Raw genomic sequence first — 24,537 nt, 5'->3', positions numbered from 1 at the left:
ATACAGTGTCTTTTTTTGACATTATGCCCATTGCACTCTTCCCTTTTAAATTTCAATAGGGAAGTGTAACAGACTTGTTTGACTTTACTCCTTGGGTTATGGACTGCAGTGCTGAAAACTGAATGACAAGATACTGCCAATATTTGTCTAAGAAAATTTAAACTATTTACTTGAAAAATGTTTATTTTTAAAAGTGAATGACTGATAGCTGTCTTCTGTCAGGCTGAAGTTTAATTTTAAATTTTGCGAAGATCTTGTATGAATCCTCTTTATTCAGTACATTAAAATGAACTGAGGTTAAATGTTTGAGTAAAATACTTTTTGTCAAGTGAAAATGAAGAGCACACTGAGTGATGTTCAAATACAAATTGGTTGCCTGTTTGCACTGTTTAGATATTAGCTTAACCTGTTTTAACGATGTGTATTAGTATCACTTCTGCAAGCTAAATGTGACCAGTCTTGTCACTACTGAGAACTAAAAGTGACCATCAGGATCTAGTAAAAAATTCTAACTGAAGTAGTGATAAGAGAGTAAAATAAAGATCAATTTACTTATGCCTCCCCTTTCTTGAGAGAATGAAAGCTATAGATGCTGTAAGACCTCGATTGTCTCATTTTTAAAAGAATGACTATGAGTTCAAAGGGTTCAGTATTCTGCATTTTTTTGCAGTAGTGTGTTTACTCTCTGATCAAGAACAAAAAAGATTCCAAGTCAGCAGCTCATGTATTTATCCCTGGACTGAAAGTTTGCCTTTCCCAAATTCAAATATGTTTAGTCAGGCCCCACAAAATCATGAGGTTAAACTGTAAAATGCAGGATCTATTATTTTAATTTTGGATGTAAGTTCTACCCTCCAGTCCTACTCCTGCTCTTTGCTCTCTGCAGTGGTGAGGGTTGGGAACTAGTGGGGGGAAAAATTATGGTTCCAGAGATCGCCAAGAACTAGAGTTTTGAGACATGCAGCAAATACTGAAGTGTATCATAAATATCGTAAAGATTGGCAATTATGAGAAAGTTCATCGTATGATACTATGCTTTTTTTGCCCAGAGGTTTAGATACTAGGAATGGAGCAGGTTCATTATTTTAAGAAATAATAATACAGTAAAAATCCCAGAAATAGGAGTCACTCATTGAAATTGTGTTATGTAGGGTTTGCTGTTTTGTAATAGAAGCAGGGGAGTTCAAACTATAGGATCTGCAAACCATATCAGAAATCTAAAAGGAATGGGGAATTGAAACAACTGTACAGTTTGTCTAGAAGAGGAGGTTCTGAATTGTGTTGGTGCAGTGGGGACAGTGTGCATCTCCATGGTTCTGGGGAAGAAGCACTTAAATTGGGAATGCAGAAGCAGAGAAGTGAGGAAAACCAGCCTGAGTCAAGGAAGTGGAGTATGTAAGATAACACAAGAAGGAAAATTAGATGATTAAACAATGTAGTATTTTATACAAACAGTGGCTGCAGAGGTATAAGGCAATTGAAAGTGCTTATTAGTTAAGAGCAATCAAGACCTCTCAAGGTACTAAAGGTAGAATTTTTTTGGTGGGGGAGAAGCAACAGGACACTAAAATCTTAGGTGCAATGCAGCTTGAATGCTTAACTTAGGTAGCATTGTTTGTAAGGTCTGGCTTCTGTAGGTTCATAAGCATACTTCTTATTTTTATTTTTTAAGCAGAATATGGCTCACAATATCATCCAGTAACCTGTCCTGATCTACAACATCTGTAGAATGTTATGAAATCTTACTCTGAATGATCTGGGAAGTCTGTTACTTTCTGATCATTACATTCAGTTCACTTGTTGCTCATTTCATAACCTTTTTTTAGTAATCACTGGTGAAAACCAGTGACACCAACAGCAAAAGTCATGTTGCTTCTTTTTGATTACTACATTATATGAGTTATTACCAAAAATGGTGATGATGTATAGACGAAAGAGAGATTTGGTGCCCTGCTAGCTTCCTATCTTTTGCTCTAATCTAACTCTTCTTTATTTGTGTCCTTATTTTTTTCCTCATTTTGTGATTTTTGCATTTACAATTTTAAATGCAAATAAATTTTTTCCCTTTTTACTAAGTTTTTGATTTTTTAAAAACTTATCTTACTTAAAATTGATTAGTTTTTGGATGGATCAAATGGCTATTTTGAACTTTTCCATGAATTTATGACCTGCAGGTGACAAGTAAAGTTAAAACTGCTTAGTATCACTTTTTTTCAGATGGCTTGAAATTTGTATGTTGAGAGCCAAGTTTACGTTCATCAGAAAAAAAAAAATTGTCTTAAAGATGAACCAAAATCTTAACTTCAGAGCAGATTGTGTCCGTAAAAATAATTTAAGATATGTATCAGTAACTCTGCTTTCTGTTAAGTAGTGACTGGATAGCATGAAAGATAAAAATTATTTGTGCCAGAAATTAAAGCTAGGATCCTCACCCTAATTTATATTTTGGTAGCCAGAAATTTACATCTTGATTCAGGGAAAATGTGGATTGACTTATTAAAAAACAAAAAATCAAGTTTATGAAGTTTTCTGAAATAGTAATATGGAAAGATGCAGAGATCTGAAAAGGGAATTTTTAAAGATACAGGTATTTCTGCTTCTACTTTCTGATTGTTGTCTGATTTCTGCTATTTTTAGTGACTAGAGTGGTAACAGTGCAGAATAAGATTCTATGTAGTTTAATGCCATCTACATCTAATTTTCTGTTTCTTATTGAAATATACAGAGGCATGCTGAAATAAACTGGGTTTTGTTGGCTTTAAAATATACTAATGCTAGCATTTTTAAAATATGGAATGCTTGTTTTGTAAGTTAGTTGTCAGCCACCAAGTGACAAGTACTGGCTGTACCAGCTTTGGGTCACACTGGGCAAGGGGACTTGTATGTTACTACTGAAGTTCTTTGCTGAAGAAATAGCATCAGGAAGAAAACTTTTGTACAAATGTTGAAATCTTTAATGGATGTTAGAAAACAGTAAGCCACTATGGAAAAGAAAAAAAAAATGCAGGTTTTTTTAGCCATAGGAATTGAGAATTCTTAAAAGTGTAGAAGAGCTGCTGCAAAAGTTTCAGTTTGGAAAAACATCTGGGTCCAGAAGACTAGTTTCTTTTTGTACTATAATTATTCTGGTTTTAACAGCTACTGAACTGTGAAAACTCCCAAGATCCATCAATTCGCAGGGCTAAGTTTTCTTCTGTAAACTGATTATAGAAGCCTATTTTCAGCTAACAGTCCAGCATAGTTGAGGTGTTACCCCTTCAGATCAAGCAGTTGATAGCTACTTTGAGCGTATGGTTTTTGCATTCAGCTAATTTTTTCAGACACAGGCAGAATTTCTCAGCTGCTTTCTTACTGCCTTCCTCCCCACTCCACTTTCAGCCTCAACTGAGTCCTGCAATAATCACATATGAAGACTTTTGTTTAGGTTTTTTTTTTTTTAATGGAGGAGGCCTCATAATATCACTCAGTAACTCTTCACTTGTGGCTGCAGTAACTTGATTCCCTCCGCAGTGCCTTCCCCAGTCTAGGCGCAGTGACTCTCCAGCTCTGAGGAACTCGAGACTGGTCTGAACTTGGATGATGAGTGATCTCCTACAGTTGCTTGAGTCCTGAAGCCAATCCTGAAAATCCAGTGTGCTGTTCAGTGTATTTCTGAAGCAATACTTGTAAAATGTTATAGCAATGCATGACAATATTTGTAGATAAAAGTATAGATAGAGGGATTATCTCTTTAGACTGGTTTGTCTGTCTGTGGGGGAGGGAGGGGGACAGGGTAAGCTTTTGGCCATGCACACCCTTCTTCAGACCTCGGGGATTTTTTGTCTCAAAGCTTGTCTATTATCTAGGGTTGAGAAAGATACCTCCCCGCAAATGTTGTCCTGCCTCTGTCCTTAGATTGTCATGGTTACAGCAACGTGCCATCAGAGGAGTACAGAGACTTCTTAATCTTCAGAGCTACTTGAAGCTGGAAATGCTGACTGAAGCTTGCTATTTTTTTAATTAAAAATTTGAAAAGTATTTACTGTCATCCAGCTTCCTTAATCTGAACTCCCCTGTATGTGCTGTTCATCAGTCTTCTCTGTGTCTCAGTAACTTGTTAATAGCACATGGGGTAACGAGCAAACTCAGTTCCCTGCCTGACTGTCAGGGATCCAGCAGAGTAGAGGCAGAGGCAGCTTCAAGCCTGGTGTTTCAGTGGGTGTTAATAGCTTTCAACATTGTCTAAATTGCAAGATCCACTGCATAGAAATTGATGATGTGATCTGTAAGATATGTGACCCTCAATAATTTTGCATGTTGGCATCACTAGCCGGTTCTTAAGGAATTTGAAACAATAAAATCTCCTCAAAAAAGGAAATTAATTAATTAATGGTTCAATAGTTCTTTTAGTGACTGATTAATCCAGACCTGTTCTTCCCTTGGTCTTACTGTTTGGCTTTGTGTGTCCTAGCTGGAGTTAGGACGAAGTTAGCAATCTAGTCTCAAATTCCGTGTTTTAGGTTTTTATGACCTGATGTACATGAATAGACTTCCCTGTCAATGCTATATGTAACCTTTTGTTTTTGTGAACCTGAATGTGATGCATGCACAATTTTTTGGAATTCTGTGCAGCTCTCTGAAAGTTTTAAGCTAAGAAAGGCGGTTTATGTGTACCTTTTGTAGGCACTGTTAAAGCAGTTGTGATGTGGAGGTGGCTTCTCAGTTGCTGGTTTACTGTGGTGTATTTCTAGATTTCTACTGTAACAAGTTCATGTCTATTTCAGGCAACCAGCTCTTAGAATTCCTTTTTTGAGAACTATAACTTGAGAAATGTATTAATTATTTATTGCTCCCAGTTAGATTAAAAAAGTTCATAAAAATTTTCCTAACTTCTCATTAGTGAACTGAAGCATTAATAATGCAAGCTACTAAATTGCAGAAGAAAGAATTATGCATTTTATCACAAAGTTCCAATAGGCTTGTGTGCTCTGTTTCATTATTCCATGCCAGAATAAAGTTTTTGTTCAAGCCTGAGTAGGAAGTAATATTATCAGCTTTTAATTTGGTCATGGAATGTAGTCTACGTAGATGCGTGCAGGGAAAAGCTTGCTTAATTTGAGCTTGGAAAGTAACACTTATTTTGTTTGGCAGACAAGATCATAGATGAAGGACATCTAACCAAAGTGGAAGAAACAAAGCTTTTGAAAGGTTAGACTTCTGGATTATTTAACTGTTTTTGAAGCATGTTTTTTATGTCACTTCAGTGCATGTTCTGTCTTAAACTAGCAGTTTTTGTTGAATACTCACTCAAGAAAAAAAATCAATAAAGGGAAGGTATATTGTTTACTGAACTCTGCTCCAAATACTATTGTAGGGTAAAAAGATTTAAAAGAAACAATTTTTGAAGATGCTAGTCTCAGTTTTGATGGAATTCTTACTTGAATGTACACTTTTAGAAAAAATTAAAATATTAAATCAATTTACAAAAATTATTAATCTTTAGTGCATAAATTTCAAACAGGTTTTTCTTTTTATTATAGGACTAAATAGAAATAATGTTTGGTCTCATTTTAAGTTTTAAATAAAAGTGTATTTTAATTTGACTTTTTTCTAACTTACACCCTTATAACTTAAAATAGCTGTTAACCTCCTAAATGTGCCTTTTCCAAGTAAAATATATCTGTTTATCTCTAACTCTTTTCTCTTCTGTATAAAACACGTAAAATACAAGAAGCTAATTAGAAAATATTTATCTTGTCAAGGAACAGTCATCCTTATCTTGCAGTGCCAAAATCAGGAATGTTATAAAGTGTGTATATAAATATTTCCTATGTGTCTAATAATGTAAGATTGTTTGGACTTGTAGACTGACTCTACTTCTGTAGCTTTTTGTTAATGTCTAGACATACTAACTCATTTCTTTATCCTCTGTCCTTCTGCAGAGTGTTATGTTGAATGAATGTTAGCCTGTTAAAAGTTCTGGTATTTTAGAGACTTTTCAGTTTATCTTGTCTTACTTTAATGTATGAAATTGCACCTTTAATTTGTTTCTGTATGTAAGCTATAGACAACATGCCATATTTGGCAAAAGAATGCATACAATAACTGTAATGTAACACTTGCATGTCAGTTATCTTGCAAAGCCGTAAGCTATTTTTAGTGTTTGTTAATATATTCTAACTCATCAAGTAAGTATGATGTCAACACATTTTAATATACTTCATCATTTTGGCTATATTTATTCAGCTCAGTTCCATTATGGGAAATAGGGACAACTGCTGTGAAATAATATAGTACAGGAAAGAGTTTTGTGCTTATGACTCTGATTCCAGAATAGGAAGCAGCTTTCTAAATCATTGCTCTTTTTGACTTCTGCTGTTCCAGATGTAGACACTAATGCATCTTTCCTCTGGTGCCTAATATTGTCCCTTGTTTCAGGGGGAGGAGGATAGGAGGGAGAAAGTAGCTGGTGTACCCGAGAGTGGGTGGGAGGGAGTATGAGAGGGAGGTGGAGGAAGAGAGAATGAATTTGGCGGTTGGAACTTGCATTGTTCGTCCCATTTTGCACAGAGCGAGAAAGCTGTGTTTCCATGTATGACCAGATACGGTAAAGTTAGTTGGATACAGCTATTGCTCAGCTTAGTGCTTCTGGATTGGCCGCTAATACAAACAACATGGGTGAGGCTTTTAGGATATACTTTTCTCAATACTTTAAAAAGAATGTATTACTTGGTTAAGTAATTATTACAGTTTTAATAGCAATCTTGTGAGCTTGATTCCATATGATCCATGTAAAATTCTTTGTGTCATAACATCTTTAGATATTAATTAAAAACCTTATTCCTAAAAATGGGGAAATACCCTTTTTCTTTTAGCAAAGAACCACCCCCAAACATCAAGTTTATAACTACTCCAGTTATTTATGAGCTTTGAAGTCTGCTGAAGTCATGAGAGAGATGTTTGGAATAGCTGCCAGGTGCAAACCCCTAATGTGCTTTAAGTTTGTGGGTGCTTCCCCCTTCTCCAGTGATTTCAGTTGCATTAGGCTAGGTAGAGCCTGGCATTTGATCAGCTGCTTTGTTTGTACTTGCTGCCCTCTGTTTCATGTATGGATGTTATTCTGGCACAGAGAAATAGAAAACTTTTCATGTTAGATGAAGAAAAAAATTTTTTCCTATTAACCTGTCTGTGTTTTGTCATCTTGCTAATTTCCCCATGTAGGTGCACAGGCTTTCTTCAGTTTCCACTTCTTTCATTTTGGGGGTGTTTAGTTCTGTTTGTTCTTACTATTTGAAAAAACAATTACTCCTTTGTTTTTTTACATATTTTCATATACTAGCCCTATTGCTATAACACGATTTATTTATTGCTGTGCATATTTCTTGCCATGTCTTGGTACGTTTTTGTTGCATCTAGAGTATCTATATGTGAAGAAATTATTTGTTTGCTGTGCTTTTCTGCCTGAATGGAAAAAGTAAAGTCTGTATACTGGGAATGTTGTAATGATGCCTTTTTATATGTATCTCTCTACCTGGGACTTGAGACTTGGAGGAAACCTCTATTAATCTGTGGGTGGGCAGCGATGCTGTCAAACCAAGGCTCTGCATAGTCAGCCAAGAAAGACTTCATTATGTGTAACCTCACCTGCGTGTTGGTGACATAGTTTCTTGCTGACAGACTTAACTGGGTTTGCCCACACCAGCGATGATGTACTTTTCTTTAACAGACCCATCAGAACTAAATTAAAATGGTTAGGTTAAAAAAAAAACCCAAGATAAGCCTCATAAAGTGTTTAGACTCTGAGTCAGGGATAATTCTGTGTGGGAACAGGATGCACTAGTATAATTATGTCCCCTCACCTTTTGAAAGTATCTGGTCTTCATTAAAAATCTAGAACTGGTAAAAAACCAACAATGGAAAAAAACCCAAACAAACAACTGTGTGGCTTTAAGCTACATGTATAATGTAATAATGTGGTGAATTGTGTATGAACAGATATTTCATACAGGTATTTTTTGGTGGAAAGGACATAGACTGCCTTCTCTTTATACAATTTGAATGGAAAAATTCTAGAAAATAGTTTATTAATTTATATTGCTGTCATCCTTTACTAGTTCATACCATGCTTCTTTTTAACAGTACAGTATATACAAGACTTGTTGCTGCTATTTTATTTGTCCAAAATACTGAAGCACAGTTTTATTCTTAACAGCAGTTTCTTTCTGACTTGTTACAGTGTCTGCATTGTTCTAGTTTTGTTTTCTTATTTGTTCCCTCATTGAATCGGCTTTTGCACAGAGTTCCAACTGGCAAGAATACAGCTTTAACAAAAGTTCAAGCTGTGCATGAGGCAGTTGCATCCCCTGTTAGATGCTAGGCTAGATTAATGACTTTAGTGATGCTGAATCCATTTTAGCCCAGACTTAAAAAGAAATAAGCAACCACCAGGTTTTTAAGTGTTTTTTCAAATAAGTTGTTTTCTATTGGCAGTAGTTAAATAGATGTATAGAAGAAATTATGATTAAGAGATTGAACAAAGCATTTACTGATTGTCGTTGATTTTCCTTGTCTCTAACAGAGAATCAAGCAAGAGTTAAAGAATCTGATTTGTCGGATACTCTTAGTCCAAGCAAGGAGAAAAGCAGCGACGACACTACAGGTAAGCGTTTAACTGAGGTTTCTGTAACATCTATTTAACTTGAATTACGTAATCAGAAGCATTTTCTAAAAGAGCAGAGAAGGTGTGTGTTATACAGAGCCAGATACGAGCTTAGAGCAGTATTGCCTATTTGTGATTTCTTAATTAACTGTTGTAAAGCTGGAAGAACTTAAAAGCTTGTCTTCACTTAAAGAATGCATATATGAAAACCATCTGCAGTCTGCCTGCTTTCTGAAAGGTGTTGGGTGTTTTTTTTAGATGCCCAAATGGATGACCAAGATCTAAATGAACCTATTGCTAAAGTAGCTCTTCTAAAAGGTAAACAAATTAACTTTTGCAACTTTAGATGCATAAACTCTGTGTGTGTGTATATATGTATCTTTTTGTCTGCTTGGTTTTTATCAAATGTGCATTCAAGTGGAGTGCTGAAATTGAAATGTTTTAGTCATGGTAGTATGGAAGAGTTACATTTAAATATCAATAATGATTCCTTTGGGCAATGTGATATAAAAATATACTTCTGAATGTTAGTATGGAAATAATTTGTGCATAAAGCTAGTTTCTGAACTCACCAACACTGTTCTAGGAATTTACATGTTATAACTTCAAATAGAGTTGAGAAATAGTTTCAGCATACGCTTAAGTTAGGGCTAATAGCTGTGGGAAGGAGGGATTCTTTCATCACTGACATGTTTTTAGCATTACAAAAATTTACTTGTATAGTTTCCACCACTGTCAGAAATGCTTCTGTTAGTTTGCACCAGCTGGGTTAAAAAGAAAACCTAAAATATGTTTTTGATTAACAGAACCAAGATCTGACTCTTGTTGTAACTGTATTTAGATGATTGCTGAGCTTTAGCTTTGAGCTTCATAGCTATAAATTAAATTTTTTACTGCTATTTGCACTGAAGGCATGTACTTAAAACTTGATTAGCAAGCTGAAAAATTTGTGGGGTATTAATAATTACATTTAGTGTACTGAAAATTATTTTATGCTTTATGTACAACTAGACATTTGGTAAGATCTGTAAAATGATGCTTATGTTGGGATCACAAGTAAAAAGAATGTCACTTCTGCATAGTTCAGGAAGACATGAAACTATAATAATATGTAGGAGACCTGTAAAAGAACTTTTTTCTGTAATTGTTTACACTTCTCTAATTCTATGACAGCAGGATTTCCAAGAATTATATATATTATATGTTTCTAAACAGTGAAACTAAACTTGAATTTGATATTTTCCAGTGAATATCAGTTTAAAAAGGAGTGTTTGAGATACTGAGAGTGTTCCATTTGGGTTTTGATCTGCAATTTGTAACAAGTATATTCAGTGACTTCTTATGTTAGAAGGTAGAATCTGTTAATGTTGTTTGTAGTGATTATGGTTGTCTTATTTTTGGTAATAAATTTAGGGTTGGCAGCAAGTTTTATTTGAAAAAAAAAAAAATCAGTTGAAAAACATGATGTTCATTAAGTATCAGAACTTTTAATTCCAGAATGGGATACACATTAAGGAGTTTGTTTCCTGTGAGCATTGTCACATGCCAGAATTCATAGACAGAGCAACCCTTTGTATTTAAACAGTACAACAGAGAAACTTAATTCAGCTCATGTCAAAATTATTTTAATTATAATTCTTATAATTTTAAGATAGCCAACTGAAGACTACTCCTAATTGGCTGGATTTCTTAGTTATCTTCTGCAGACCCATTAAAAGTAGTCCATGGACCCCTCAGGCTGAAAACCTCTGATTCCTGAATTCTCCTTACATGCAAGTGAAGTCTTCCTAAGTTCTTTCAGAAAGGTTTGTTTAACAGCCCAAGGCCAAGATAAGGCTGCTGTGAGCATGCTGCTTCCTGGATTAGAACAGTCTCGTGTCATGGCAAGGGTCAGGTGTAGTTATACTTTCTCTGTCTAGGGTATATTAAACTAACAGGAAGGGTTTAGTGAACTCTAAAAGGACTAAAATCAAGTTTTCTGTAGTAACATGGAAGCAGTCTTTTCCTAATGTGGATGTTTTCATTGCTTCATCTGTCTTTACTCAGTTGAAGATTTAAACCATAACTGTTACTGAACTTTTAAGGGAATAAGTAAAAAAATACCTGTTTACATAGACTGCTTTGCTATTGAATTGCATATTGCAATTAACCGAAATAATTGGAATAATTCTCTTTCTCTTGAGGCTATCTATGGGCATTCCTATTTTGTTCTCATGAAGCCATTAAAAAAATATCTGTACAATGAATCATTTGCCCTTGTAATTTTTATGAAGAGCCTATAAACCCGCAGTTTTGTTTGAGGTTTTGTCAGAGAGCTACTTCATATGCTTGACTTTGCCCTAAAAAGGATCTTATTTGCCACAGAAAGACTTTCAAGTGGATTTGTCATATAATTAAGGAAGAGTGAGAACATTTCTGATCTGGCCGCTGTTTGGAATGCGGAAATGACTGCTGGAAAAGGCAGTGTTCCTTTTTGTTTAACTGTTGGAATTTACAAAACAAATTAATGGAACAAGAAAATGATGAGACTTTTAACTGCTGTAGTTTCCTCCAAGTGTATTTTCCATCAGTAAATTCTGAGTGCATTCAGGATTTGTTTCAACTTTCTACAAGTCAGAATCTGGCAGAGAGGGGAAGGGGAAAAGCTGTAACAGATCAGAACTGCTTTTTTTTCCCCATGAGGTAAACGACTTCATTAGCCACTAATAACAATTCCCTGGACAATTGTATTTAGACAGGCTGTTTGTGACTACTTATTGCAAAGTTAAAAATGGATAAATGTTAAACAGATGGAAAGAAGCAATAAATGTCATTGGAAGGTTAGTAATCTTGTTCTTATCAACTTCATTATATTTTCATAGTAACTACAAGACTGATTCATGGAATCTTAATGAGGGTTTTCAGTTGAGGGTTTGCTGAATAGTGGTAGTTTACATAAGAAATTGTTAAAATCAGCAATGTCTACTGATTCAGAAAGTTTAGGAACCATTGCTTTATGTTGCAATAGCCAGACACTTTATTTCAAATAAATGATACAGTTTCCTTTACGTGGATGTTATGAAGCTGAAGAAAATCTGAAGTTTTAATTGTTTATCTGACTTCACCTGAGTACTCTGAAAATAGTCATCTGTGTAACCTGAGAGATCCTGCAAAATTCTGCAAGTGAACTACTATGAGACTTGGAGAAATACCAGCCTGCTCATGAAGTTGCTTCCACAGGCCAGGCATATACAGATAAGGGATCAGTTAAGACCGTAGCCTATGTGTTGTTCTATATCATCTCTTGTTATCAAAACAGAAGTGTAAAGGCAAACATATAAGCAGAGCTCTGTTAATATCTTTTTGTTTGTAAATGTTAATTTAATCTGAGCTTTGTTTTTATTCTGGTTTTATTGAAATTTTATTTTATAGATCCCGAAATTCCAAAATATTCCTTCACACACCATCATATTCTTAATGATTTGGAAATGGTCATTTTTCCCCAAAACTGACCCATGGGTTAGACTCCTTTTCTTGAGCTAGATTGAAGGAGGAGAAATTTTCATGTGCTTTGAGAATGATTTGTACAGGTCGTGCTACTTTTTTTAACAATTTAAAATCTACCAGTGGAGTTGATGTTAAGGGAAGCCTCATTGTGTGTGTGGGAAACAGAGTGGTGTTAATTAAGAACAGTTCTTGTACCATGGCAAACAATCTGATCACAGATTAAAATTTTCTGTGAGCTAGAATAAATGCATGAGGGTTTTCAAACTGTTGTATTTGACTTGTTTGAGGTGGGGTTTTTTTGGCATCTTTTTAATTAATGGTAGAATTGCTTAGACTTCTCTGTGAACAGTTAGTCTAATGCTGAATACTTCTGGAAATTGCTCAAATACTTTTTTGATTACAGCCTTTTACATTGGTTCTCAAACCAGGTCATTGTGATGTGAATTTGCTTCTTGAGGGAACTAATTCTAAGCCTGATGATATTTAGTAGTTTTATTATTTATAAATAGAGCAATCCTACTTACTACAGAATTTTTTTCAAAACTAGTTAGCACAAAAATTATATTTGCTTTGAACTAAAAGACATTAAAGAAATTTTCAGTTTGGATAAGACTTGAAAAGCTGTTACATTCTCATGCTTGTATTTCTTGGCTTTTGATTTAGAAGCGTGTCAGGCATATGGAAATTCCCCTATTGCATTTGAGTAGGAAAGAGTGTTTACCTTGATTGTGCTTTTGCTAAACTGATTATGTTGTCCCATAAGTTGCATTCCTCATCTCCTTTGAAGCAGTATTATCTCTTATGATGCCTGCTTTCATTGACTGGAAAATACTGTCCACCAGAAAGTTCATTTAAGGTGTCTATTGTTGGATTCAGGACACTGCTGCTTTATCAGGCATGGTTTGAGCATAATTTGTCAACTTCCTCATCCATTTCTTCTGAACTGTCTCATTAAGGAGGGTTGGAAGACTAATTGCCTCAAGTCTTTATCCATGAGAAGCTAAGAACAAAACATGTTCAGTAAAGAGAAACTTGGATTTGGAACTCTAATAAATGATAAAGTGTTTGGATGAAATAGGTAGTCCTCTTTGTTCTTTCTGCTCTCATAATTTTGTTCTGAAAAGCAGACGTGTGTCCTCAGCTCTACTCGATCCCACCAATTCATTACTGTGAGAATAGAAAAAACATAGCCTCTTTTCTTAGAGAGATGCAGTATGAATACTTTAGCATTTTTTAATGAAGAAACAATTTTTTAATGAAGAAAACAGAAAAAAATCTGTAGTTACTTTATTGGTGACATACAGTCAAATATGAATCTCAAAAGTATAATGACAAACTAAACTATAGCTTGTATTTATTTTTTTTTAGTAATGAAAGATCCGGACAACCAAAATAATTTGTCTTTTGGGGTTGTCTAAGCAGGGTGCCTTTATCTTAAATCCCTATGGTCTATAGTGATAGCTGTTCATTAACCAGTTAGCTGTGTAACACATCTACCTTTTTGTTCTCCCTCTCCCATGATGCACAGCTGGACTTCTTTCACTGATTTCCCTCCTTTACCTTTCTCACCTAACAGACTTTATATAAAGTTTTCGCCTTCTACCTATACAGGTTATTGGTGCTGTTTGTGTGCCTATTGAAACATCTGTTTTCTCACGGATGCTACTTAAGGAAAATTTAGCCGATGAGTTTCCTGGATCCAGTTCCTGGCATTGCAGATGCCTGCAGGCTAGACTGTTGTCTTCCTCTTCATTACTGCATCTAGTTTCTAGTGCGTGTCCCTGAGAGGACACTACTATTAGTAACAAATATTTATTTTTCTCTTTTAAATGTCCCCCAAAACCTCAGTTTTAGAAGTATTTGATTTGTCTGTGACTTCAAGTCATCTCTTATAAGCCCAAGAGGTATTTAACATGCATTTTAGCTAATACAAAACTTGTGGGGAAAAGCAACTGTTTTGGGGTATTTTTTTAGAGTTTAAATAACACATGTAGATATCTGATTGTGTTAAAGACATACCTAATATTTTAAGACATAGTGAAAAGAATTTTAAGGGCAGAATTTAGCTTAGTATTTACTAGGCCACTGAATGAAATAAGGAGGATGGACTTTTCATTTTCTTGATTTTGTTTTATAAAATTTCCCTACATTTTTCCTTTCCTTGTAGTTGCAGTCCACAGAGGAAGAGGGGGAGGCTAAGCCTAGCATAGTAACAAGCCGATTGGCAGTAGCAAACCACTTAATAGCAATTCTTTGCATAATCTCTTGCAGCTGACTGGCATTAACCAGCCTCAGTACAAGGCTGGGTCTGTACGTGTGCTGGTATGCTGCCTGCCAGGGCTGGTACGTGCTGCTAGGAGCAGGGCAGTGGGAGGGTGGGCTTGGGATGTGGGGGATGCAGGGTCATTGCTGATAAGTGTGTGCTAGGAGAGAGGGTTAGAGTAGCTTCCTTTTAAAAATAGACCAGTTGTAAACACAGTCAAGGATTGTCTTACGCGCGTTGTTCCTTCATGTTTGTCAGTGCAGGAATCCTTGCCAGTCTATACGGTGTTTTTAAAAGCTCTCTAATTCTTGTTTGTTATTTTGTTTTATACTGCATGTTATATGTAATGAATGTTTCCGTTTGCCTATGTTTTCCTCCTTTAAAAAGTATATTAATATTTTTGCTAATATTTACCTAATCCAATTTTGAGTTTAACTAACTTTGGATGATTTGAATAAAAATTCATCAGTCATCACATGGCAGTGCAAATTAAACTGTTGTACAGGTTTATGATTTAAAGAAAATGTTCTTTTATCAGATGAATTGCAGGGTGCACAATCAGAGACTGAGGCTAAGCAAGAAATTCAGCAGCTGCACAAGGAGCTGATTGAAGCCCAAGAGCTAGCTAGGACAAGTAAACAAAAATGCTTTGAACTTCAAGGTGAGACCCAGATCAACTTGATTGTGTAGGGTATCCATTAAAATTGTGTTTATCAGGTAGTTTTAAAAGGGGGTCCAGTTTTGCTGACTGTCTCTTAGATAAATGTATTTCATACCATTTACATCTGCACAGAACGTCTGAAAGTTTTGATTTTTTTCTAAACTATATATAGTGCAACTGAGCTCTGACTTCTTGGTTCAAGATAAATGAACATCTTTTCATAGTACTGAAGACATACTTGAACTCCATATATTTCATCCTTATAGAACATATTAATCTACAGATATTGATTAATCTATATTTCAGTGAGATAATGCACATAATGTGTTCAGTGGTGGTTCTTTGTTTAGATCATCCTATCAGATACGTAGCTGTATCATTATCTTCAGCAACTGTGGGTTGTTTTTGGCAGGTAATAGTATAGTCCAGTTTAACTGCATATTGTTCAGTGTTCTTTATGGGGTATATTTACAGCTTTTTTTCTTTTTTCCTTCCACACCAGTTTGCATTTAGCACACATGGAGTTTTTGGATCAGGCAACAGATTATATTGATTTTGAATTAATTGTGATACTACCAGAATAATGGAATGGTGTCTTAATATTAACTTTTTATTAAACTACTTACACAGTTACTAGCTCTGATAACTTACTGAAATATGATTGTTTTAAACTTTTCAGTTAAGGGGAAGTTGTGACTAAAATTAATTACACAGCTGAAATACATCTTACTAACAAACATTTGGGCACACTTTCACTTTCATTTATAGCGCTATTGGAAGAAGAGAGAAAAGCATATCGAGTGCAAGTTGAAGAATCTAACAAGCAAATAAATCTTCTGCAAGGTAGGAATTTTTTTTTCACCCTACTCTTTAGGGAAAAAAATACAGCTTTGGATGTTTCCATGGCATCATAAGCACACTCAATTAACATTTTCCTTTGTTAGTATGTTTTAAATCTGATTTCTTTCACCATATCTTTGAATTTTATTGTGAAATATTTCCTGTCAATTCCTACGGTTCTACTCATAACTTGGAAAATGCAAAAGATATGATCTGCAACAGATACCTCTTCTCCTTCCTCTCTCTTCTGTCTTTCTCAGCTTTGAATCATCCAGGGATTCTTACTGTGACTATTTTATCTTCAGAGCATTCAGAAGGTTTAGTCTCTTTTGTGCTCATTGGTCACTTCATTGGTAGGATCCTCTTAAAGAAATTTTTAATCCGGATCTACATCCAACCTCAGAGCATGCAGTAAAATTTCAGCAACAGACGCACAGTCTGCGATTTTTGGAAAAAACAGTATGACCAGTCATGCTCTTTTCAGCCCAAAATAATTATAGCAGAATGGAATCCCATGATTTACATAACTTCTGTGTCATGTAATCTGTATCATGTTAACTTGTTAGCCTGTGCATGCGAGTGAGCTCACTGGTCAAGAGGCTGTCTAGCCTTAAAATCAGTAAGTTATACTATGACTTCCTTAGAGGAAGCATTAGTTTGAACATTTACTCAGCCATTGATTGTTATGAAACTTGCAGGAGCTCCTTATGTTGGGATCTTTGTCAACATATCATTTGGTTTAGACCAAAAAATGGTTGGAAGGCAGATGAGCAGACAGGCAGATGGACTGACAGTCCTCGCATTCTTAGGAAATCAAAATAGCTTTAGCAGATTATAGGCAGTAGTTTGTGGAATGTGGTACTTGACATACACCAATTACACTGAGAAGCTTATATAATAGCACTGTTTTATGTGAATGTCAGCAAAAAATATTTACGTTTTCTGCCATTGCTTCTGTAAGAAAGAGGATCTTACATAATACTCTTCCGAACAAGAGGAGCAATTTAATTTTGAATCTTATCCTGCTAATGAAAATTCTCCAAGTAAAAAATGCTGTAGCAAAAGTTAGAAATTAGTTGATAGTTACTTCTATGCAGAAGAAAGATATCTCTCTTTTTCCCTCTCAGAAAAAAAGAATCAAAAGTAGAAGCTTGACAGAGCCAAACTCAACTGCAAGGTGCCTCTTGTCAGTTCAGTACTTTTTTGTTTCCTGAACCGTTCTCAAGTGAGGTCTTGCTAACGTTTCCTCCTCTTCTCTCTCAATTGTAGTTCAGAAGATTCTGATGTTTGTTGTATGCTTGCTGCTTCCCAGACTTTTAGGGTGTGTCCCCAACCTCAACTTGGGGAAGAGTTGTCAGGATGTCAGGATTCTCACTTGGCAGCCTCTGTCAACTGTAGTGGAGAAAAAAATCCTGGCAGCTTCATGCAGTAACATTTTGTGAAGTATTTCCATGGAATCAATGTTTTAGGCCAGCCAGTGCTACATGGTTTTGTATGTTTGCCATAGAGAAGAGAAGGTGCCACAGAAACAACTGAGAATCCTGTCTCTACGTGTGAAGTTCTTTAGATGAACAGATAGGTGAAGCAAGGAAATAAATGTAACTTGTTATTACTTATTAAAAAAAACAGTTAAGTGTTCAGTTTAGATGAGGTAATGGCTTAAATAAGAGATGTTAGAAAGAAAACTTCCATTACTGCACTTTCAAATTATATCCAGTGCTTCAGAAACCATTCTAATATCCTTGGTAGTAATTATCCTGTGTAAGTTATTTCTATAACTCCACCAAACTTTATGTGGCTTGTATGTGTTTGGATTTTCAGTTATACCATGCTTGTTTTCACACCTGAACATTTAATAGGAGAATCGTTCATCAACAATGCAGGCATAAGCAAAAAAACAAATTTCTTTGACATACTGCCATTACCAAGAAGCAGGAATTTAGCTTGGCTTGATAAAGAAAATATCAGAGGGATATGGTTTGAAAAGAATCATTCATTTGCTCATTAATGGACACCTGCTGTGTTAGCAATTGTGTGATTCCTGGTGTAACATGCGGTTTCCTAGCATATGGGGTTTGGTAGGTTCAAGGCTCCTAATGTAAGGCAATTGTTAATATGTAGTGTGTTGTGTTGTGTTACTGTCAGGTTGTTCTCATCTACTACTTTGTTTGTTATTCTGTTAGTGTAAGCCTGTAGAAACTATTACCAAGCACGTGAGGTTTAGTAAACTTCATGTTGCTCACATATTTAAAACCCTGTCATGCTGCAAATGTCTTTGTTCTGGAACAGATAGACTGTTTCATTTATACAGAATTGCTGTGAAATCTTACTGTTGTCTATAATTTTTTTCCCATACTGTCTTTTTCTTACAGAGTGTGGAATTGGGTAACTCATAGGTTTTTTAGTTTATCTCATGAGCTAAATGTCTTGCTGGAGCCTGTTTAGAGGAGGGGAAGAAAAAATTGCATTTTTCTTCACTGTACATCAGCTAACAGGAGAGTTTCTAGATTGTACCTATATATGAATTCTACCTATATTACTGTATATGTAGCTACTGAAAAACATCATGTGTAGTTGTCATGAAAGTGCAGGTGTCTCTTGAGTAGTTTTGTGCTGTATCAGTTTACAGCAATACTCGCTCACATTCTCCGTATCATCTTCGGTAATGGTTTGAGAGAACAAAAATAAATACAAGTAATCTATGAAGGTTACTCAGCCTTGGTCACTTTCCCCATGCTTTCTGATGTCTGCTTTTTTCCCTTTGCTTCTGAACCATGTAACTTTAAATGTATAATTCTGATCCTCTACAATATCTTATGTTAGGTTTTCAAGTGATGTTAAGAACTTAGCACTTTTCTTCTCAGAGCAATTCAGTTGCTTTTTTCCAAGTTAAAAATAAATTAAATACATGTGAATTCTGATATGTGTTCTTTAAAAAGCAAAACAAAAACACTGAGCAAATTAAACACTTCCATCATTCAGGGTTTTAACTGTAATTTTGCACTTCTTTCTTTCATACTTCCCTTTTCTCTGTGCTTTTTTTCTTTCAATTGTTTGCACTGGATTCTGTTTGCATGTGTGCTTATGAAAAATAGTTGTGCTCAGAGAAGGGATGTGTTTAATAATGAAACAGTTTTGAATGGGAGTAATTTATAAGGTTAGCTTCATGCAGAAATATAAAATAGCCTAGTGTGCATGTGACTGCTGCATATTTACAGTAAACTGTAAATGCTAAAGGACTTCTTACACTTCAGTATATTCGGTGCAACTGTCCCTTTCAACTCAAAATTAATTCTGCACTTGGAAAAATGCTTTTTGCAAAGAAATAATTTTTATTTCCTTTACTACATGTTGAGACTGGAGTAGAAATTAGACTCTGTGCCTCGAATATTTATAGACATTGCACGTTAACCGCTGAACAAGCAAACGTTTCCAATGGAGCTTTACAAATGTGTGGCTTGTCACAGACGCTTTCTTGCTTTTCCTCTTGTCCCTGAACCCTCCAATGTCCTTGTTCTATAATACCTGGTTTACTTACAGTGATGTTGGATCTAAATCTTGGTTTCAGATTTTGGAGTGTTACTTTAGTATCACACATATAACACAATCCTGTCTAACAAAGTGTTGTCCAACCACAATTCTTGTTTCTTTTGACTCTGTAATACATGACCCCAGATACTTGTCTCTTTAAGGGTACAGCATTTGACAAGATTAATATCTTTTTCAATTGCATTAGGATTCTTTACTTCTATAAAACATCAAGTTGAGAAAGGGAGTTGTGGTTTTTTTAGATTTTCTGTAAATACAGTTTTTAAAAGTATTAACATTAGCGTATGCTTTCCAGCTCAGTTGCGAAGGTTACAGGAAGATATTGAGAATCTTCGGGAGGAAAAGGAGAATGAAATTTCAAGCACTCGAAATGAACTAGTCAGTGCTCAAAATGAGATTCTGTCACTTCAACAAGTAGCAGAAAAGGCAGCATCAGAACGAGATACAGATATTTCTGCATTGCAAGATGAGCTGCAAACAGTGCGAGTGGAACTTGAACGGTGGCGGAAAGATGCCTCAGATTATGAAAAAGAAATTGTCAGTCTGCAAGCCAGTTTTCAGCTGAGATGCCAGCAGTGTGAGGATCAGCAGAGGGAAGAGGCTACTCGCTTAAAAGGTACTTGTTTAAAAGTATGTCACAGACCAATGCTAACAGCAGCATCTTTCTCACTCTGATGAATGTCAGTTACTCAAATCACTATTTGTCTGTGTGTCTGTAGTCATTTACTATGTCTGCATATACACACAATGTGTGTATTTATATATGTGTATTAAGGCTTGTAGTGTTACAAAAGCTGTTTTCTATACTGCATTAAGCCTATTTTGGCAAAATTGACAATTACTATTTAGATACCCTTTGATATCAAGAGTAGACCAAGTATAATTCCACTTAGAAAAGATGGAAAACTTGTACTGTTTGAGGGAATTTGACACTGCCACAGATTTCCAGAAGGGCTTATGTTACTTCTGTATAAGTTAAGTCCATAAATGGGTAGCTTCTGACCTTTTAATTTTTTTAACAAAGCTTCACTCGAGACAAATAACTGTATCTTATGGCTTAAAACTGTTGATACCATCTCATTTTTAACATAAAAATGTTAAAACAAATTTAAAATTAAAGCTTTATTCTAGATGCATGATGTAGAGATATAAAAATATGTTGTGCTGAGCCAGTATAGGGCTTGCTTTAGGCTTGTTTGTGTTTCACTTTACCTGTAATGCACCCATGTCTCGTGAAGACTGGTTGAGAGCCACTACTCCAGGCCTATAGCTTCAGGGCTTGATGAACCTGCTAATAGAGTTCAAAAGCTTATGCTGAAACTTTGTACATGCCACAGAGAAACTGGCGTATGTAAAATATGCTTTAAATTCTGAATCAGTTAATCTTTGTGAAGTTGTCAGAGAAGTCTTTTTCCTGTTCATACTCCAGTCTCTGTATTATTAAGACTTGTGTAACATTAATTTTTGTCTATTTTACCAGAGGCTGACTTATTTCAAAGGTCTCATTTTCACCATTAGTTACTGCTTTAAACATTCTGTTCTTTGTAGCAGAGGCGTGGTATCTAGTGATTCTAGTTGTTTGCTATTTTGAAGTCTGGGAAATTCTTCAAATACTTTTCTGTCACTGTTTCTAAAATACTAGAGTAGACCTCTAAACAGGCTGTTTTCTCCTTTGTGCCTTAGAAAAAGCTTGCATAAAAAAAGAGCCAACACTAGCTTGTTGTTGACTCACAAACTTCATAACAGTAAAAGGTATTGTAATGTTTTATAGGTGCTTGTGAGAGAATTCATGTGACATGATTATAATCAAGTATATTTGAGATTTATGACTAATACCAGCTTTTCTTCCATTTATTAGCTGGTGATACTTGAAGCAGTCATGAAATAATTTTACTCAATTCAATTAAATTTTATTAATTGCAGGTGAACTTGAAAAGTTGAAGGCAGAGTGGAGTGCTCTGGAAGCTGAATGTGTTACACTAAGAAAGGAAAATACTTTGCTTACGTCTGAACTTCAGCGACAAGAGAAGGAGCTTTCTAGGTAAAGGCACAATAGATTTGTCTAGAGAGGTATCACAGTACCTGAAGAGGGGGGTTTTTGTTGTGTTTTCTTCCCAAAAGTGGTGCTAAATATGTGATGGCGTTTCAATAAATGTATTGAAATTTTATTTGTATCGTAGTATTGGGCTGAACACACTTCATGCCAAATTGTTACACCAAGCTATTTTTTTCTGTTTTACAAATGCTTCTGTATTACTTAGCAGTCATCTTATATTGTCATGAGGTAACCTGACTTATTTTGCTGCTTTTAATAAGGACTTGGAAGTGTGTTTTGTGGAAGTATTTAGACTTCTACTTAAAAGATAATAAACCACATAGATTTCCTAACCTGAAATTTTCTTAGCGTTTGGGCTTGGCAAATGGTTCTCAGATAGTATGGTGTCTCATGGAAGCCTGTGACATTATGGATAGTAGTGATGGGCAGAAACAATATTCTATATCATGTTTTGCTTAACAGAAAAATATGAATCTTTTTCTCATAAGTGCCATAATATCTTTTGGGAGGGATTTTAGAGTGCTGCAGGAGTGTTTGTATTTTACTGCATTTCATTTGCTATTCAAGCACATGACATTGCTAAAGGATATCTAAATCTTCTGCTTGGAAGTAACTTCCCCTCTTACCCTTTCATCTGCCATTATTATGCTGGTTTTCAGATTCAGATATTGGAATTTAATTCACAAAGTAAATATGGGACAGCAACTTTGTTTTAATATGGATCTGAATTTTACCATCATGCTTAGATATGTTTTTTCTTCTGACTTCCTTACTGTTGTAAGATATAATGGAAAAAAATGAAACTTCCAACAGTAAAACGTTTCTAGAAAAGTAATGTATTACTTTACAGGCCTCAAACCTTCCTTTTTCATTCCCTCATGCCCTGATTTTCACTCGTCCTTTTTTTTTTCATATGGAAGGTCACATGAGCAAATACAGGATTTGCATAATAGCAATATGCAAGATTTCATCGTTTTTTTTCTTCTGTCTTGCACAGGCACAAATTAACACTACTTGGTTATTACACTGAAGTTTGTAATGGCTTCAGTTAGAGCTTTCTATGGCTGTTACACAATTGTACTAAACGGTGGAAGAATATACTAGCTGTTAGCTCATACAACTGGAGCAAGCAGAAGCGTGTATGCAAATATGTGAAATACTTCTAACAACCTTGGACAGACTTCTCGTTACAAATTTGTTTCCAAATACTTTGGAGTGTATAATAAGTACTTAGTGAATAATAAAAAGTAAAATAAACTAAAAATTATGAATGATAAATTGTTTAAATTATAGGTCATGATTAATTATACATGCTAAACTGTGCAGAAATATTTAAAAGCAAGACTATGGCCAGCCTTTTGTGTCAGTACTTTGTATAGAGAGACAGTGATGATCTGTGCTTCTATGTGCTGATACATCCATATTAAGTAGAAGTAATGTGTGAAGCTTTGGAGGATGAAAAGTGTTTTAAAATAGTCTTGTTTGTTTAAATTTAAAACACATGAAGAATCAATTGGATTTTGTTTTTCAGCTCTCAGAAACAGAGTTTAGCGCTAACCAGTGATATAAGTGTTCTTGAAATGTCTCGGAAGGAACTTGAAAATCAGATGGGATCTTTGAGAGAAAAGCATCAACAAGATGCAGCTACTTTAAAAAGCCAACTCAGTGAAGCTGAGAGTCAAGCAAAAGATGTTCAGAAAGAGGTAACATGAGACATTATTTCTGTTTTGAGAGAATATAATGCCCAATGACTTTGACTTTTAAGCTAAAGGAAAAGTAAAAATATAAGATTTCTAGTAATGAAAACTTTTCATACTTTTATTGCAAGTACTTTTATGTTAGCTAACAATATATAAACTGGGGGTTAAATCTAAAAAGGAAGATTTCAGATAAAATGACTTGCATGTGTTCTGGGAATTTCCTAAAGTTTACTTCCACATGTGACCTTAGTAAATTTACTTCTAAGCTACTCAGACGGGTAAACCCTTATTCAAAGTATTCTGAATATCGTGGTTTAGAGTTTCATTGGCTGTTACGAGTCAAAACTAGTTCTTCTAAGTCAGTATGATCTTCCTAGCTAGATGTAAGCTCTTTTACTTAACAATGAGACTACACATTCTTTATAAAGGTCTCCTTTCATCTTACTGGGTCACTAGGCTGCTGAACATGATTAGCAAGTGCATAGGGAAAAGCTGTTATTCTGAGCATATATTTCATCTGCCTAGCCTCTAAAGATTGTGTCTGAAGGAAGGCCGTAGTATCCAACAGTTACTTGCTTTCTCTCATGAGTGTTTTGAGTGAAGTTTTCCCCAGTCACTGCTTCTAGTTTCTTTTGCAGTCCTTTGCTTTGTCATTTACTCATCCATGTTGCATTCCTTGCCGCTTTCAGAATTAGGAAAACCCAGTCTTGTTAGTCTACGTTTTTGTAATCAGATGTATTTTAAAGATCCTTAATGTTTAAAATTTATGGTAAACACCAGTACTGAAAGTCACTGTTTCTGTCCTTACTAATCCCTGTCACGAGGAGTACTAGAAAGCTTGTGATCTGTAGAAAAAACAGAATGTGAGTTTGAAAAAGAAGCTGCCCATACTGTAGGAACACAAGACATACTCAGCCAGTATTATTTGTACTTGACCCACACTGAGGATATGGCAAAATAGTAATAAGGCATAACATTTTTAAATGCCTTTCTCACTCTTACGTTTGAGTTTGCTATGTGGGAAGAGGGTTTGATTTACTTCAAAACAGGGTGTACTGATCCAAGGCAAGTTACTCTAAGCAGATGACAGGAACAGAAGCTGTGCGCTAAGCAAATGTAAGCATGTGTTGGGTGTCCAGGGGTCTGCAGACTGTTTTTTCTTTGTCTTTAGTATGAAAGAACACAGACTGTGCTCTCAGAGCTGAAGGCAAAGTATGAGATTGCTGAACAAGAAAATCAGTCACTCGCAGAAGAGCTCAAACAGTGTAAAGAAAATCTGAAGCTGCTACAAGAAAAAGGAAACAACGTAAGTCTGTACAAAATATGTGGGGAAGTTGGGTTATG

The 24,537-nt window shown here is 35.3% G+C and overlaps 1 protein-coding gene across 33 annotated transcripts in view; it reads left to right on the top strand.

Annotated features, from left to right (window-relative positions):
* SLMAP (sarcolemma associated protein) overlaps positions 1-24,537 on the top strand; it is a 91,698-nt gene that overhangs the window by 56,862 nt on the left and 10,299 nt on the right. For 17 of the 33 annotated variants that reach the window (XM_074879283.1, XM_074879279.1, XM_074879280.1 and 14 more), the window contains 9 exons: positions 5,131-5,187; positions 8,558-8,638; positions 8,897-8,956; positions 14,926-15,048; positions 15,817-15,891; positions 19,733-20,053; positions 21,361-21,478; positions 23,025-23,196; positions 24,365-24,499. In XM_074879283.1, coding sequence (XP_074735384.1) covers positions 5,131-5,187; positions 8,558-8,638; positions 8,897-8,956; positions 14,926-15,048; positions 15,817-15,891; positions 19,733-20,053; positions 21,361-21,478; positions 23,025-23,196; positions 24,365-24,499 — 1,142 coding nt within the window. Of the gene's footprint in view, positions 1-5,130; positions 5,188-6,547; positions 6,658-7,710; positions 7,730-8,407; positions 8,428-8,557; positions 8,639-8,896; positions 8,957-14,433; positions 14,468-14,925; positions 15,049-15,816; positions 15,892-19,732; positions 20,054-21,360; positions 21,479-23,024; positions 23,197-24,364; positions 24,500-24,537 lie in introns of those variants that run through there. The other 16 variants (XM_074879308.1, XM_074879306.1, XM_074879303.1 and 13 more) reach the window with 6 other exon arrangements.

This window comes from Strix uralensis, chromosome 10 (genome assembly GCF_047716275.1).
Source record: "Strix uralensis isolate ZFMK-TIS-50842 chromosome 10, bStrUra1, whole genome shotgun sequence".
Classification (NCBI taxonomy): domain Eukaryota; kingdom Metazoa; phylum Chordata; class Aves; order Strigiformes; family Strigidae; genus Strix; species Strix uralensis.
Note: the sequence above shows the minus strand (reverse complement) of the source record. Positions and strands in the feature narration are given on the sequence as shown.